The sequence below is a fragment of the Miniopterus natalensis genome, chromosome 5, assembly GCF_054644295.1.
Source record: "Miniopterus natalensis isolate mMinNat1 chromosome 5, mMinNat1.hap1, whole genome shotgun sequence".
In the NCBI taxonomy this organism is placed as follows: Eukaryota; Metazoa; Chordata; class Mammalia; order Chiroptera; family Miniopteridae; genus Miniopterus; species Miniopterus natalensis.
In genome coordinates this window covers 36,052,830-36,071,019 of record NC_142085.1, presented here as the reverse complement: position 1 = coordinate 36,071,019, position 18,190 = coordinate 36,052,830, and the positions used below count along the sequence as shown (strand labels likewise).

At 35.5% G+C, this 18,190-nt stretch overlaps 1 protein-coding gene across 2 annotated transcripts in view; it reads right to left on the bottom strand.

The window, feature by feature from the left end:
• Window positions 1-18,190, bottom strand: part of MYO6 (myosin VI) — a 75,735-nt gene that overhangs the window by 37,486 nt on the left and 20,059 nt on the right. For both annotated transcript variants that reach the window (XM_016207366.2, XM_087817479.1), the window contains exons 9-14: window positions 15,454-15,534; window positions 12,712-12,892; window positions 7,606-7,750; window positions 5,396-5,553; window positions 3,160-3,251; window positions 1,309-1,381 (exon numbers count right to left, since the gene is read on the bottom strand). In XM_016207366.2, the coding sequence (XP_016062852.2) occupies window positions 1,309-1,381; window positions 3,160-3,251; window positions 5,396-5,553; window positions 7,606-7,750; window positions 12,712-12,892; window positions 15,454-15,534 (730 nt within the window). The remainder of the gene's footprint in view (window positions 1-1,308; window positions 1,382-3,159; window positions 3,252-5,395; window positions 5,554-7,605; window positions 7,751-12,711; window positions 12,893-15,453; window positions 15,535-18,190) is intronic.

Genomic DNA, 18,190 nt, shown 5'->3' with positions numbered 1-18,190 from the left:
AAAAACTATAGAAGCTTTTGCATGCATAGCTTTTTAAAACTGCTAACAGATACTTATCCAAATAGTTTCCAGCAAAACGTCAGTAACTGCACATTTTTATGCTCCTTTCATTCATGTTGTTTGAATTTCCTGCTTGTCCCAAATGACTGTAAAATGTAAGCTGCTTAAATACAGTTTATAAGAACTGTTCAATGGGACAGACCTTAAAGCTATAGGACAGATGAAGAAAAATCACGATTCTAACTGCATTGGTCAGAAAAGTAAGCTTTTGGGGGCATACACCCCATGTTCAAAAATGGACAGAAAAGCTCCGCCCCTGGGAGGAGATTTTAGTATTATCATGAGGATATAAAGAGAACATCCCATGAAGAGGTCAGCATAGAGTCCCCCAGGCCACTTCGGCCAGCTTCAGGCAGCTGGAGCTGGATTAGCGCCCTGGTTCTGCGTATCACCCTGGGCTTATCCCTGGAAAAGCGGCTCTGGCCATTGTCAACGTCAGAGACGGCATAGGCGTGGAAGAAAGCTCAACTAATAAGTCTCTGCCCTTCTGTTAAACTTAGCAAATTAAAAAACATGGTTACACAAACCTTACAGCAGCCAGGGTGCTCTAAGTGGGTTTACAGGTCAACCGAAACCACGTTATAAACTCTAAATAAAAGTCACAAACGAGGTTTACCCAACAGTTCATTTTAGAGATGGGGTGGGAGAGAAGAGACTGAACACTAGCTGGACAGTGACACAGAAATAAATACAGACATGAACAAAAGACCCTATTCTCATGCTGCGCAGTGTTATCTGTGACTCATGGGACTTGTGAAGCCCACTTGCAACCAGTCAGAGGATGCTGACAATGCACAGCAAACAGAAACGAGGTCTGCATCACCGCAAAGCCAGACCCTGGCAAACCCTACCTGGAGCCTAGTCACGCTGCAAACCTCCTTGTGTGAGATAACAAATCCACTTACTGCTTAAGCAATTAGATGTCTGAGAAAGAAAATAATCCACCTGAAACTAATATAACACTGAATGTCAACTGTAACTGAAATTTTTCAACAATGAAAAAGAATGTAAAATATCATCACAGTAAATAAAAGAATTTTAGGAAAACTTTCGGCATATCTGAATTTGATGCTTGGTAGGAAAAATAACTTCCTAGCAATGCTAGAGAAGTAAAACCTCTCTCAAATGCCAGTTTCAATAAGTTCTCATAACCAGTAATATCACTCACAGAGCACAGAAAAATTACTAGTAAAAGCATTCACTATATCTTCCCAGATTTCCCAAAAGTGGAGTGAAGAAGATACATACCAATACAGTCCTGATTATCCACATAATGCACTTCATTAACACCTAAACCTTCCTTTTGATAGAGTTCTTGTTCCTAAAATGAAACAATCATGATCATGGATATGGAAATACCATGTGGATTCACTGTTTTGTACCATTTCTGATTATAACATTTATTTGATTAGCCAGAGTACAAATGTTCATACAGACTAGTTTGGGGGCCGGGGAGTTTTACAAAACATCAGAGAAGCAAAATCCTTGCCCCTAAAGCAATGTGAAATAAAAAATTACATGGCCAACAAAACATATGATTTACATACATATGTGCAAATGCTCCCTCCTGCAGATAAACACACTTTTTCTTGAAAAATGGAGAGCAGCTATGCGCAAATACAGAGGTCTGTGTATCGGTATTCAAAGCCAAGGGAAGACCAGCGCTTTGAAACACTTTTAGGGATTTTAAAGTCAAATCTATCAGAAGAAAAAACCAGAGGGTGGCACATTCTTTCCGTTAAGGGCCAGATAGTATATATATTCAGCTGAGGGCCACATTGTCTCTGTAACAAGCACTCAGTTCTGTCATCACAGCACAAAGCACCATACATACCAGTAAATGAAGAAGCATGAAAAGAAAGAACTAGGATCTGTTAAGTGAGAAGCATACAGGTAAGACTTCACATAGTAATAAAAGAACATAAAATATTTCCAGAGAAACTATCTTAACTGATAAGTACTTGTTTAACTGGTGTATTTATGCCTGAATTGGTTTAACTATAGTATATGAGTCAAGGTATAAAAGCTGGAATGTGCTAGGAAACCCATAAAGACAAAAACATAATAAAAATGTGGAAAAGAGGAGTGGAATGGGAATAGAAAAGAAAATATTTCACATTTCCAGTCCAGATACAGCAGAGAACAGAACTTAGAAAACAGCAGTGCTGATAAGACAGAATACAGTGCTGTGGGCCAGCAGCGGGAAGGCAGGCTCAACCTGCAGAAAACACTGGACTGCTCTGTGAATTCACTTCACCTGTAAAATAAGGGGCTGACTAGATTGTTTCTAAGTTGTCTTTACCTCTACTACCTCTATTCAGTAAAACATACCTCAAATGGCTCAGAGGAAGGAAAGTCAAGGGTGCTGGTAGGAAAATAATGGAGAGCTCAAATACAAGGGGAAAGTGTTGAGCCTTACCACAGATCAACTGACCCAAAGCCACCTATCCTTGCTCTGTACACTGAACAATTACAAAGGAACTTTCCTAGACTTGGGACTGTGTCGGCTACGCCCACAGTTAGTTACTACAAGGAAGCTCCTTACGGGCCCAGAGATGGCGCCGGGCTGAAAACACACAGCTCACCGTGACTGGCAGGGCACAGGGCATGGCAAGGAAAGCCCTGTGCAGGGGCACTTCAGGCCAGCGGCCCACTGACTCTCCTGATTCTCCACACACAGGGGGCAAGCAGGCAGCAGGATGGGCAGAAAAGGTGGCACAGGGGAAGGGTGGGAGACGCCACGGTCAGGGACAAGAGTAGAAAGTTGAGTGGCAGGGGCAAGAGAAAAGACAACAGAAACAGAAAAAGAAACAAGCAGAATTTCAAGTCTAGTAAAAGTCACTAGCAAGCAACAGATGTTCCCTTCTGAAGAGGTGCCTATTAGAGCTTTTATTGGGTCCCTAAGCTTGAACTGTACCAATAATACCTCTGATGTGCCTGAGCAATGCTAAGCCACTGGCCCGATGCTGGGCATCTCTGATTCCCTGGGCCTACTAACATTATACCCCATCAATCAGGGTAAACTTGAGCATGTCTCCGTTCCTTGACATCTAAAACAGCTTAATGTAGTTGGTAAATTTAAACTGTAAAGGTAATTACCTCCTTCAGAATCCTTTCATTGAAAAATTGTTGAAGTTTTTCATTGCAATAGTTGATGCAAAATTGTTCAAAACTGTTATGTTCAAAGTACTCTGAAACATAAAACCAGAATCAAGAGTCACCATCATATCAACTTCATATTAGTAAATATATCTTAGGATACAATTTTATTCTATCAATGCTTAATTTACAATTAGGTTAAAAATACATATAATTGTTCTATACTCTCCAAATGCTGTTTCAAGACTTAAATTTTATTAGTCATTAAAATTAAGTATTAAAAATACTTTACATGACAAAAAGGTGTTTATCTGTCAGATGAGATAAATGTCATATAGTAAGATATAAAATGTAACATAACTTTTAACATAATTTAAGCACAGGTGTTAAAGTAATTAATTCATTAATTAAATTTAATTAATGAATTAATTAAAGAAAATGACTTAAAATGCAAGTGTTTCAGATTTTTTTCTGTGTAACCTGTAAAATTACAGTTATAAAAGGTTATGGGTACTAACTCATTTCTAAAATTAAGGGGTTGTATTGTATTACCTCTAAGATCCCTGCAGCTCTAAAATGTTATGATTCTGTGTATTATGTGTGCTACACTAAAACTGGTAACAGAACAGGAAACAAATGTCAGAAGACTGTGAAATCTTAAGTCAGTGATAAGTGTTTCTCTACCTTTGAACAAAAGGTAATGATTTCTTACACATTTTAAAATAAGTATCACATTAAAACAAAACTCTGCCCCTCTCAATATGTAAACATTCAGACCTTCCCTTGGCACAGGTAAACAAACTACAAAGGAGGAAAATATCACTCACACACAGCCAGAAGGAACGTCCACACTGATAAAGCTCAATATAAAAATGGTCAGATTTACTCAGATGTTTACAACACAGTCATTCAGAACAAAGTAGCATTCAGAAGCTGCTGACTCATTTCTGGTTGCACAGCTCCACAGTTGTTCTCAAATATTTATCCTGATATATTATTCAATTAGTGGAAACTAACTGGAAGTAGCTATCTGTTGTCAATTAACATCAATGATGAATTTTTACGCATAGTAATGAGTTTAGCCTATATGCTAGGTCAACCTGTATCCAGCTCTACTTTGCAGTTAATGGTTTTAATGACTTAATTCTCTTTATTAGTAGCACTCAAAACTTTACCTTTACTCAGCTGCATTCTTGTAAGAATATAGAGATATCTCCTAACTATAGCAGTTCCTCGAATAACATTATTTTGTTATAACACTGATGTGAAAAATTAATTCCCAGCCAGGGCTAATATCTGTGAAGAGATGCAGACATCTTCCCCATGTCTGCATGGGTTTTCTCTGGGTACTCTGGTTTCCTCTTACATCCCAATGCTGTGCACTTTAGGCTAACTGGCCTGTCTAAATTGTCCCAGTATGAGTGTGGGTGTAGGTGTGAGTGTGCCCAGTGATGGAAGCGTGTCCTGTCCGGGGAGGGGGGTTCCCTCCTTGTGCCCTGAGCTGCCAGGATAGGCTCTGGCCACTTGAGTTCCTGAAGTAGACTAAATGGCTTCGAGAATTACTTGTTTCTATTCATCTTTTTTTTTTTAATCTTTATTGTTGACAATATTACAGATGTCCCCTTTACCCCCATTGATCCCCTCCACCCCACATCCACCCCACCCCCAGGCCTTCCCCAGACCAATGTCTACGTCCATGGGTTATGCTTATAAACATATAAGTTCTTTGATTAATCTCTACTCATCTTTTAAATGTATGCATAGCTCACATTTATTTCAAAGTTTAATATTAGAAGTGTTTTGGTCTTTATTTAGAAGTTTGGTGATGTTTTTGTGACCAGAAACATGCCTAGGAACTTAACTGTTGTTCATATCGATTAGTCTATGGTAAATTTGGTTTCATTATACATCTTTTTGCTTAAAGTCCCAGTTTCCAAGGACCTACTGATGACATTAAATTAGGACTTACTGTATAGTGGTTTTAATCAGCAGGTTTTAATTTTAGCATTAGTGTGACCAAAACCCATGTGCTTTTCTTTTTTTTTAAGCATCTGCTTCCTATTTGAATCATATTGTGAAATGAAATGTAGCTAAGGCCATATAACTGAAAATACACCAAGTGAAAGGTATTATAAGGGGGAGAGATTTTTGGGTGTGTTTTTTTTAATGAGTGAAAAAACTGAAAGAAAAAAAATCAAACAACTAACTACAGACTCACAGATGAAACCATACTTACCAAACCCAGCGATGTCTAGGACTCCAATAAAATACGAGGACGTTTCAAAAGGAAAACACTGATTTACTCTGTTCACCACGTGATCAAATAGATGGCTATAGACGGTCTTTGCCAAGGCATCGCGGGCATTGTTTGCTTGCTCCACTTTCAGGGGTACCCTATAAAAGAAGACTGCATCAATGAAAATTCTTCATGTACTATGAAAATAATGCCAGATACCCAAGGTTAGAGTATATCTAAATATATTCAGTGTGAAGAACAAAACAGAGAAGCTACAAAAGGTCATCTGCGGACACAGACAAATGGGGCTAAGTACAGAGAGGAACTAAAGGAGTTACTACCTACAACCAAACTTTTAAAAGTCTATCATTGAGTAAAGGAACTTCAGGCTCAAAATTCTTTTTAATCTTAATTTACACTTCACTGTCCATGCTTACTATGTAAAAATTATTCAGAGGAATAATCTTCCTTTTGACTTCCTTTAAATGTAAAAGAAATTGTGTTTAATTTGGGATAACTTTAAAAGTTCAGTAACCTGTTTAACGTTGCTTAGGAAAAAATGTTTACATCTTAAAATCTCAAATGTCCAAATCTATGATTTAATATAACTACATGGTATAACAGTATCAGATGTTGCAGGTACAGACACACAGCCCTCATCATCAAGAAAATGATAGTCTGATGAAGAGAGACTGCCATAAAAAAGAATTTCCAAACACTGTGCTGAATGTTATCATAAAAGTAAGTATGGGAACCATGAAGCACCACAAAAAAATGTCAAATTTGGAAGTAGCCTGAAGAGTCATTCAGGTATGAGTGACACTTGAGTCCCTCCTAAACAGTGGTTTTCCAACTTAATGTTTCCTACACTGAAACCTTTTTGTAAAGTGAATATTACGTGAACACTCCATGCATAAAACACATAAAAGAACTGCTTCAGAACAAAGGGGAAATGGAGGAAATAACATCTGAGGACCACCTACGTGTGCTTTCACCAGCCTTCCCTTGGGCCTCAGAAATATCTCTAAGGAACCAAAGTAACTGCGAGGAGCTACTATGCAACCTCCTCGCTGAGGTTTTCTTTAGAGTAAGAATAATTTGTAATTAGCTTGGCAATGAAACAGGCTTAATAAGCACACCTGCTAATATTTCCAAAAGTATAACTTTCTGAGTGGCGAAAAGTTTTATTTTTAATCTTTATTTTAATTTGTTGAAAATTTTTCTGAAATATGTTGCTAGAACTCACTGCTTCCCTTATATAACAAGGGATAGAGAATCTGACTATTTCTCCACAAATGAAGATCTTACATGCTTCAGAATAATTACTAAATATCCATTTTATTTTACAGTACTGAAAACAAAAATACCTGAGGCATAGGATATGGAGCTAAAAGTGTACACAGGCCCAAATACAACCTAGAAGTTACTGGTTACTGATTTTTAAAATCTTGACTAGCCTCTTATTTTCCTGTTATTTGTAATTTCCTCTAGATGAAGGATCCTAGGTAAGGGGGGACTCCATTTGCTGAGTGTTTTATTAAAGCAAGTTCTACTTAATAGAAATTTTAGTATGCCCATTTGCAAGAAAAATCACTTTTAAAGTAAAATGATCAGTTGCCTTCTGAAACCAGATAATGGTGATGATTGTACAACCTTGTAAATATACTAAAAATCACTACATTGCACACTTCAAAAGAGTAAATTATATCTCAAAATATATAGTTTTGAAAAATTGGGGAAAAAATGGCCTGTGACCTAAAACAAATATTAACATAATCAGTTCATACAGGGTGGGGCCAGAATAGGTTTACATTTGTTTGTATGGAAAATAATACAATAACTAATAATACAAGAATAAACTCTGTTTCCCATACTTACAACTGTAAACCTACTTTAGCCCCACCCTGTGTCTTCATAGTTGTACAAAAGTAAACCTCTCTCACCTTATAAATTCCCAATGTGGGCCATTCAGTATATCTGTAAGGAACAACTTTAAGAGCTATGAAAGTCAGGGTTAATTTTTATGATGGATTACTGAGGTGAGAGGCATAGAATTTTTATCTATCAAGCACATGTTTTAGAACATTATAATGAAACGAATGAATCATACATAAAGATGAACTTTAAATCTCATGTGTTCTCAAAATTTTTTTTTTCCTTGACAAACCCCAAGGCAGGATTTTTACAGAGCAATGAGTTAAGGAACTTACTTTATAACTGTTCCTTTGGTGCCCCCTGCTGTTGTTAGCATGACTCTCGTAGTTAGACTTACACGAAGGTCATCTTGATCCAAACCCAGTAATTCAGCACAATATTCCAAAGACTGAGTAGATTTATTTTTCAGATTACAACCACCTAATGAAAATATATTTTATTTTGAAATTAATAAGCAGTACATAAACCAGATTTTCAAGATCCACTTCTCTGAAGTATACTTCACTTATATAAATGTACAGAATAGACAAGGCTCATTTATGACCCTGCAAGCACAAAATACTAATGGTGAATTATAATCCTTGTTAATATATTAAATCTCTGCAGAAATGCAGTGCCTTATCATTCAAATTCATATGACTCCAGAAAACTTCAAGGAATAATTTTAGTGGCAAATGTTGTAAAGCCTTTTAGTAAGTCAGTGTGTGCGGGTACACACGCGGAGGGCATCCAGGAGCTCATGTTGCTTGGGGACAGAGGAAGACGGTGGAGAGGCAACTGCTATCACCTGTACATTATAACTAAGTCTTCTATTTATGGAGGCTGTTTTAAAAAGTATTATATAGGAAGACAGTATATTAGAGTGATTTAGATTCTGAGTTGATATGGCTCTAAAACTTACCAGCTGTGTGACCCTGAACAAGTTACGTATTCTCTCTGTGCTCAGTTTCTTCATCCATATATTAAGGATAATAACTGTACTTATCTAATAAGATTTTATAAAGAATAGTGCCTGGTACACAGAAATCACTATAAAAAGGTTAACTATTATCTTTATTATTACTACTAATATTAAAAATGATAAATATTTACCAATATTTTTAAGCTTTAATATGTTTCTAAATTACTTATTTCAAGACTAATCTGAAAACTACATATGAGAATCATGAGAATTTTATCATAACATGTTCATTAGCTATTAAATAGACAGGTCTCAAGGAGAAACAGACCATGGGATCTTATATGAATAAAGGGCTGTCCAGGCAATTCACTGGGGAAAGAATTGTTTTTTCAACAAATGGCACTGGAAAAACTGGATATCCACTTGCAAAAATTAACTCGAAATGAGTCAAAGACCTAAATGTAACCTAAAACTATTAAATCCTTAGAAGAATACACAAATAAAAACCTTCATGATCTTGCAGTAGGTAGGTAAGGGTTTTTTAGATACAGAAACAAAGCACAAGCAACAAAAGAAAAAAAAAATAGCCCGGCCAGGCGTGGCTCAGTGGTTGAGCACTGACCTAGGATCCAGAAGATCTCTGTTCAATTCCCGGTCAAGGCACATGCAGGGTTGCGGCCTTGATCCCCAGTTGGGAGTGTGCAGGAGGCAGCCAATCAATGACAACTCTCTCATCATTGATATTTCTAGCTCTCTCTCCCCCTTCCTCTCTCTGAAATCAATAAAGATATATATTTTTTTAAAAAGATAAATTGAACTTCATCTAAAAAAACTTGTGTTTCAAAAAACACTACACAAGAATTGAAAAGACAACCCACAGAATGAGAAAATACTTGCAAATTATATATCTGTTAAGAAATTTATATCTAGAATATATTAAGAAAACACAACTTAATAAAAGGACAACTCAATTAATAAATGGGCTAAAGATATGAATAGACATTTCTCCAAAAAATATTAAAATGTCCAATAAAGGCATGAAAAGTTGCTCAACATCATGAGCCATCAGGACAATGCAAGCAAAGGCCACTATGAGGTAAACACTTCACACACACTAGGCTGGCTATCCTCTGACAGACAGACAGTGTTGGTGAGTATGTGGAGAAACAGGAACCGTCATACGCTGTTGATGAAAATGTAAATGGTACAACTACTGTGAAAAACAGTCTGACAGCTCCTCAAAAAGTTAATCACAGAGTTTCCATATGACTCAACAATTCTAGTCCTAGGCATATACCCAAAAGAAATAGAAACGTGTCCACACAAAAACTTGTACACAGATGTTTATAGCAGCATTATTCATGATAGCCTAAGGTGGAAACAACCCAAATGTTCATCAAATGATGAATGGATAAACAAAATCTGGTCTATCCATACAATGGAATATTACTCAGCAATAGAAAGAAATGCAGACACAAAAATAGTCATAAAAGACCACATATTGTATGACTCAATTGAAATGAAATGTGGTAATAGGCAAATTTAGAGATACAGAAAAAATAATGGTTGCCTAAGGCTGTGGGATTTGAGAGAAATGTGGAGGGCAAGGGTGTCGTTGCTAAAGGGTATGGGGTTTCTTTGTTTCTTTCTGTGGTTAAAATATTCTAAAACTGATTGTGCTTATGGTTGCACAACACTGACTATACTAAAAACCATTGAACTGTATACTTTACATGGGTAAATTGTTTGGTATGAATTATATTTCAATAAAGATGTTATAAAAGGGGAAAAATAATACTTAAATTTATCAAATCTCTAACTCTGAAAATAAGCTTACTACTAATTTTTAGTTTCTACACACATAAGCATTATCTAAAATTATATAACCCTGAAAAAATGACCACCAGTAATTCATTAATTTATTTAAATACTTTTCTTTTACTATTTTGCGAAGTTTCTTACTTATTTCCAGGAATTATGTAATGCTAACATAAGAAAACATTTATTTTTAAAGTTTTAAAGGGCAAAATACTGTAAAATAATGTAAGGTTTTCATGTTACCCCCCTTCCAAAGAAGAACTTCTCTGAACATTTAAAAAATTTTGTTATAATAACATATAATTTTGTTACATGAATTTAAAAAGCATAGAAAGTCCCAACAGGTTTTTTTTTGCATTTCCATCATGCAAAAACTTTTCAGTAATAGTGTCTTCTTAAAATCTGTTGGAGAATAAATTTTCTAATAAAATAATTACAAAAATATTCAGAGCTTTTTCAGATTGTGGGGAAATGCCAAAACTGAGCTCTCTAGTGGGGGAAAAATCAATTCTAATTAAAAGAAACCATTTGGGTCTACAGGAAGGGTCATGGGAAGGACAGGTCGTACAATCGAATCTCAGCTATTAAAACATAAGTAATCTTTTTTATTAATTCTACTGATTTACTGCCTCGTTCCAATCTCCTCCGCTTTCTGCTCATTTTCCCTTCACAGAAAACAAGTCTGAGGAGGAAACTAAAGGATAGTGGGAGCGTGTACCACCGGCCGGGAGGTCAGGTGCGGTCCGCCAGCTCGACAGGCCGCTTAGGGTCCCCTGCACCCCCTGCAGGCTCTGCCTCAGGACGGCGACACGAGGCCGCAAAACGCTCCTCGCCACGCCTAAACTCTTCCTAAGCGTACATGAAATACTCTAAACTTTCCTGTCACTCAGAACTCCCACATGCTCCCTTGGTATAACAATGACACAGAGGAAATGAAATGTGTTTTAACGTTAATTACATTTTCAAAATAAATTGTTAAATCCCTCAAAAAAACTAATAAAAAATTTTAATGCACACTAAGGACATACCTGGTTTTAGTTTTCTTTTTTTTTTCATTTCAAACTGGCAGTAATCTGTCTTTTTATTTTCCTTTTCATTAAAAATACTTGGAGTGTGATTACTATGTGCCAGACATAAGTCTTCACATCATTTTACAAATATTTAACTCCTTCATTCGTCTTTACAGCATGAGGTGGGGTTGTTGTCCGGTACACAGTAAGGAACTGAGCCAGGGAGAAAAGCTCCTGGCCCAAGGTCACCCGGGCAGCTGGCACACGGTGGCCGCCTGGCTCAGGAGCGCGTCTATTCAACGCTGCGCTGCGTTGCATCTGATGTTACTGACTTCACAGCATCACAGGACATTAAATCTAAGTCATTAAGACCGTCTGTTTCAATCTGGTCACTCACAGATCACCACACCTGGGAAGGTCAGTGACTAGGGGCACTGAGGGACAATTACCTGAGTTCTTTAAACATGGGTAGAACTTGGCTCTCACATCTACAATTTCATTAATAACCATTTTATTTAACTTATGCGGAAGTTGCACTTGTGTAAAACAGAGATAATATCTCCCACATCATTATTTTTATCAAGTTTAGATTATGATTATGATGAAATACAGTATATAAGGATCTGGCACACAACAGACACATTTTTAAATGTTCTTTTTCCTTACTCTTGTGCGCCTTCCCTATATGCACATTATTGCTATATACTACACTTTAAAATCACTTCACCTGGATTATTTTTTCATTATTTTACAAATGAAAAAAACAAGGCTCAGAGAGCTTCTGGGATCCGACACCAAAGCCCATGTTATTGAGTACTATATGAAATGGTGCTTTCAATTTTTTTTTAACTCAGTGTAATATTTTTAAATAATGTATTTATGTAGGAGTCAACAATCTTTTTCTCTAAAGTGTCGGATTTTAGGCTTTGCTGGCCATACAGTCTCTCTGTCACAACTACTCAACTCTGTCACTATAGCACAAAAGCTGAAATAGGCAAGACATAGTGAATGGGTGTGGCTGTGCTCCAACATTGTATTTACAAAAACAAGCAGCTGCTCAGATTTAGTCATGGGCCATAGTTTTCCAACCCCTGTATTCACGGAACAAGCTTAAGAGTATGTAAAAATTCTTACTCTTCATGTAACACTATACCACTAGAGTTGAAAAGTTACTATCAAGCATGCATGTAAATGCTCTTTTCAATCTGCATGAAGCTCAACCTATTTTAATTTTCCAGTAATAAAGTATATGGGCTTTTGTGTATTCAATTGCCCTAATTAACTGATCCAAGTTTAAATCAATGAACCTAAAAAATGTCAAAATACCTTAACAGATGGTAGAGAATTATTCTGTTCATTTACTGGGAAAGTATAACATCAGTTGAAAATTTTAACTAAATATGACCCTGGCAGTCAGTTACTTGTCCTTCATAAAATGAGTTTATTCCTCATCAGTATCACTAGTTTCTTCAAAACAGAGCTCATAGTGACTAATAATGCAGCATCCTTTGCATGACCCACCATGTAATAGTATATTCTAGAAATTTCACGAGATCAACCAACCTGAAGCACACGGGTTCAATTTACACATGACAAAGAAATGGCAAAAGCTCAAATTTACTCCTCCTTAAAACAAAACAACACAAAGATACCTGAAGAGCTTCCAGCTTCCTCAAAATCAATATTTCCAAGGTGCAGGACACCAGCTACTACCCGGAACAGATCTAGCTTTTCTTCATCATCCAAACCAATCTTTTTCATGGCTGTGCACATTCTAATAAAATCTCCGTGGTCATCTAACAGAGGATCTTTCAAGGAGCCTGCCTTAAGATACTATAAAATAAGAAAACATCAATTAACTGCACTTTATATCATTTAAGTATACTAAAAATAAAAAACTACACAAGGTCTACTGATGCACTATATAACATGCAAAAATAAAATGTGTCGATGGAAACACTTTAATATTCTAACACATTCAAAAACTGAATGGCTAGGCAAAGTGTACACAGAATCTCTCTGTGTAATTTCTTTCAACTGCATGTTAATCTATAATTATTTCAATAAAAATTTCAGTCAAAAATGGAATGTTTTCCAATTAAATTACAATATTAACTCAAAAACATAATGCTAGGGCATTAGATAAAAATAAAAATTGACTAAAAAATAATTGAATACCAGTGGTTGAAATCAATCAACATGAACAGAGGCAAAAAAAATTGTAAACAAATTTTAAATCTGACACTTATATTATATCCCTTTAGGTTAACTCTGCCATGAACTGCACTATTTGACAGCAGTAAGTAGTGAACAGGCTAATAACAGTTTTCATGGCCTGAGAATTACTTTTTAAACCTTTTCGTATAAGTATATATGAGGTAAAATGTATTAGTAAATATTATGCTTACTCTAAGGATTTATGCAATGACTGAAAACATTTCAGAAAAAATGAAGAGAAAATTTGATTTCTCTCCTAAAAGAGCATACATCTAAAGTACTCATTTGTTAGAACCTATAGCAAACTCAGAAAAAGGAAGGAAAAGGTCAGGCCTGCAAAAACTAAAAGGAGAAAAATAAAAGTTACTGGACAGAGAAAGGTAGGACTAGGAATTTTCCAGAACTTGAGAATGAATAAATAAAATTATATGCTAGGTAACACAGCATGAGAATTAACTGGCCATTAAAGGCGCCTCCAGGAGATGTTTCTTTTCCTCCCAGTTGCCAACTGTTTCCCAGCTAAAGTTGTGATTGTCTTTCCACAAATTTCTTTAAAATGTTTAATTACATTTGTGTGACATTTCTGGAAAATGTCTAGATAAAGAAATTGAATTTTATTCTTAAAAGCAGCAAAGGAAACAATCACGTGCAGCCAAAGTAAACAGAAAACATACATCATGCCGAATTTTTAGTCTTGCAATTGAATGGTTACTTCACTTAAAAGCTGCTTTTATCAAATGTTAATGAATATATTTCTGTTATGGAAGACTAAAAATACTGCATTCTCCTAAAAATTACACACAGCTTAGAGGCACTCAAATAGAACTAGGTAAAGGATTCTAATTAGTCAAAATGGTCACCTCATCCTCCTGATAAAGAAGACATAAAAAGTGATTTAAACATATTAATCCATTGTTCACTTATATATCTTCATATATAAACTCAATAGCATAAATAAGGTTCCTAACAAAGTTTGCTGACACTAACATCAGAAAGAGTACATTTCCTCATAGGTGAGTACCAAGAGTACATGTTACTCTTTAAAGAGTAAAATCCAGTTTTCTTTCCTCTCTACTCAGATTATTCCATGCCAAAGGAAATGTCCCCATTATCTTAATGGAAAGAATACAATTTCTATATTTTGATGATGTCTTATGAAAATATAGATTATGGTGACAAAGATATCATAATAAACATTACTGTTACTTCTTAAAGTTTCAACCATGCATGTAACAAACTAAAGTTTTCAATTTATCATTCAGACATCTGGATCTAAAATGATAAATTGAATGTCAAAGATTAACTGCTTAAAATTCAAAATAATGGGAATTTTCATTTACTTTCTGTTCTTTTCTGTGAATATAATAAAGACATAATTCAGCTCACTCATTTTGAAAGGAATCAAAAGCCTCTGACTCTCAAACTTGTTCAATTAAGTGCTCAATATAAAATCTTAATAAAATTGATAAAGACAATATGACTAGTCCCAATAATTAATACTGACTTTGTATATTTTACAATTTAAGCTCCTTGAGTATATACAACTTAATACCACTTATTACTTAAACAATGCATATTAAAATTTATAACAGTTGTAGATTTTTAGATTAAGGATAATGTTTTTAAAATAATACTTAATAGTATAGTTATAAATAATTACTCTTAGAAATGTAATAATTTAGTAAGACCTATGTACAAAACTTTTCATAATATATTATAAATATATGTTTTAAAGACAATAATATATAAGTATCAATTTACAATAATGCTTATTCTACTTAGTGTCTACTACAAAGCCTATTTATGCCTTGAAGTAGGCAATTATAGAGGACATATTTTATACTTAATCCCAAGTGGGTAATATGAGAATAAGTTTCAGAAATATTAGCAAAGGATAATTCTTAGGCAATTCAACACCCTCATGATGGAAAAAAGAACAAGAAGAGAGCAGTGTACTGAGGCCTAACCAAGAAGAACCAAAACCTATAGCTTCTGTAGATACCAACACAGGCATAAAGTACTATGTACACTCTACAGAGGCTTGGATGAGTATTTAGTTTTTAAAAGTACAAGTCTAAAAGTAAGAAATTTTATTTGGGCTGCAAAATAAAAAACATAACTTCCAGCACATTTTTTTTGTATTAAAGATTTTAATTTTAAAAAGTAGTCTACTATACCTCAGGACTTTTTCGGTTCTGCAAAATCTGTTTGTCAGTTTCTTTGTTAGCAAAGTATCTAGTACAGCCTCGGTTTAAATACTAGGACAAAGAAATGTAAAGTATAATTAACAAATATGATCCTCAGGAAAATACTACAGAAGACAACACAACTTATCAAGTAGTGCTAACCATAAAGAATTTCTAAACATAACCTGAGTATCATTTAATCTCTCAGTTAAAATCAGTTCTATATAAGCATTTTACTCCTACTAATCAAACCAGGGATGTTGAAAATCCCAATTCTTCAAAGTAGATTAAACTATACAATTAACGAAAAAAATCAATACCATATTGATTTACAGGACAGCAATTTTAAATATTCTCAGTGTCAAATATCTTTATACCTAGTACAGATAATAGGAAAATCACCTTCTTACTAAAAATGTAAAGAGTGTCAAATAAGGACCCACACAGTGTGGTTTAATATTTCAATATTTTAAATTATAAATAATTAACAAATGTTACCCTTGAACTTCTTAAGTTTTGATTTTTAGAATCAGTTCTTTAAAGCATGCCTTTTATATTTACTGACGGTTAACACTGACTATACATAAATTACAATACTTGTCATGTGAACCTTCATATTCAAATAACAATTTCAGCTTTTATTCCAAGGATTTATTTTGTTGCCTAGAAGCCTTTTAAAAGCTAAGTGCTTTCACAACATAGAACAAGGGAAGCAGTGGAGAAGGAAATACTATATTGGCCTTAAAGAGAATCTATTACCCACTTTTAGGGGAGTGGTGGGAAGGGGGCCGGAAGGAAGTACACAGGGAACAGGACAGCAAATTAAAAACTCTGCTTCTCTTAAATCAGGTCACTGTGATTCCACGCATCATGGCATGGATCCCGAGATTAAACACACCACCTATATAGCTACCAAGAAAAATATTACGGTAAATTTTGAATAATTTTGGAATAAATTAATATTTTAGATGATCAATGCACCTATTTTTCCCCTTTTGTTATAATGAAATTAAAATTGTTTAAAACCAGAAAATGGTCTGTAATGAGTTTTTCTTTCTATCCTAGAATCTTTGGGGGAAAAATAAAAGAAGGGAGGCGGAACAATACTGGTAAGCTTTTTCAATTAACTATTTCAAAAAAAGAGCTCTACTATTTAGCTTAAACATATAGAGCCCAACAAATGTTTCTCTGCTAGCAAGAGTTTTATCTCCTACCCCAACTGTTTTATCAATTACTTGGCTTTTGGACAGATGGACTTATTACAACCTAGGAAAAATACTTGTTTCTTCCAACTTTTCTGTAAATAGGAAGTTGTAACTATTCTTGCCATCTATTCTCATTCTACACAAGCTTTATTTATGTTCAAAGATCTTTGCAGGGCTATAAAATATTCTTCCTGCCCGGCCGGGCGTGGCTCGGCGGTTAAGCGTCGACCTAGGATCCAGGCAATAGGGGTTCGATTCCCGGTCAGGGCACATGCCCGGGTTGCGGGCTCGATCAATGACTCATCATTGATGTTTCTCTCTCTCTCTCCCTCTCCTTTCCTCTCTCTGAAGTCAATAAAGATATATTTAAAAAAAAATTATTCCACAAAACACGCAAAAATATTTGAAATTTTTGAATAACGTAAGAATCTTAAACCTTTAATTTTCCAAAATACATGTGTTTATTGGAAGTGCTCACCCTACTCTAGGGTTCTCCTTTGTCTTTATAACCTTATCTATCATTTCTGTAAACTACAGAAAAACCTCATGAAATTACCAACACACTTTCAAATCACTTTAAGGTATAATCACCGGGGGGGAGGAGTACAGCGGCGTGTGTGCACGCATGAGAGAAATATCCAAGATCGCAGATGTATCTGGGAGAAAGGCAATGCTGTTCCTCCAGTCTCCTTAGCCAAAAAGACTCCCTTGTCAAAGAGGAAGCCATGGCTCCCAGGTCACACTAGAGAGGCGGCAAACTCTCTGACCTGATAAAGAATGTCAGCAGCTGCCCTCTTAGGATGCCTACCACTGAGCCAGGAAAGGCAGTGCGTTCTGAGACACGCGAAAACTATGTTCCTAAGCTCCACGCAGAAACACAGGATTAAGACAAGAGTAGTCACATCACTTCATCATTAACTCACTGAGGACAAACCCACATCATCATTACATTTCATATGATCCACAGTTATTTATAGCCCTTTTCTAAAAATCATTGTGCAGATATGCCTCTTCTACTTTTATGATGATTAATTTGCAACTAACTGCAAATTCCATTTAATCTGGTGAGTTCTAGAAAAGGTTGGACATTTCAGAAGTATATAAATAGGTGCAGTTATAAAAAGCATTTTAAAACAATAAAGTTTTTAAATTTCCAAGTACGCATTAAAAGAAACTAACTGAAGTAATAAAGAGAAGCTGGGTTGCAAAAACAAAAACACAGAGAGAACAATAATTGCATATATGTGTCATGATTCTCAAATGAAGGACTCCTGCCCAAAGGGGACTATCAAAATTACCTGGAAAAATGTATACAAGCCACCTTCCTAAGCCCCATCCCATGACTCCCGTTATAGCCCTCACAGGGACACTATTTTCTAGCTCAGACTTTGTAAATTATGCTAACTAGCCCTGGCCACCACTTCTTGAAACTCAACGGGCTTGCAGTTCTTGGCAGTCACGATTTTCCCTGTACTTCCCTCACAGCCCCACTTGTGCTTCCCTTCTTCGGCAACTCTTAACCC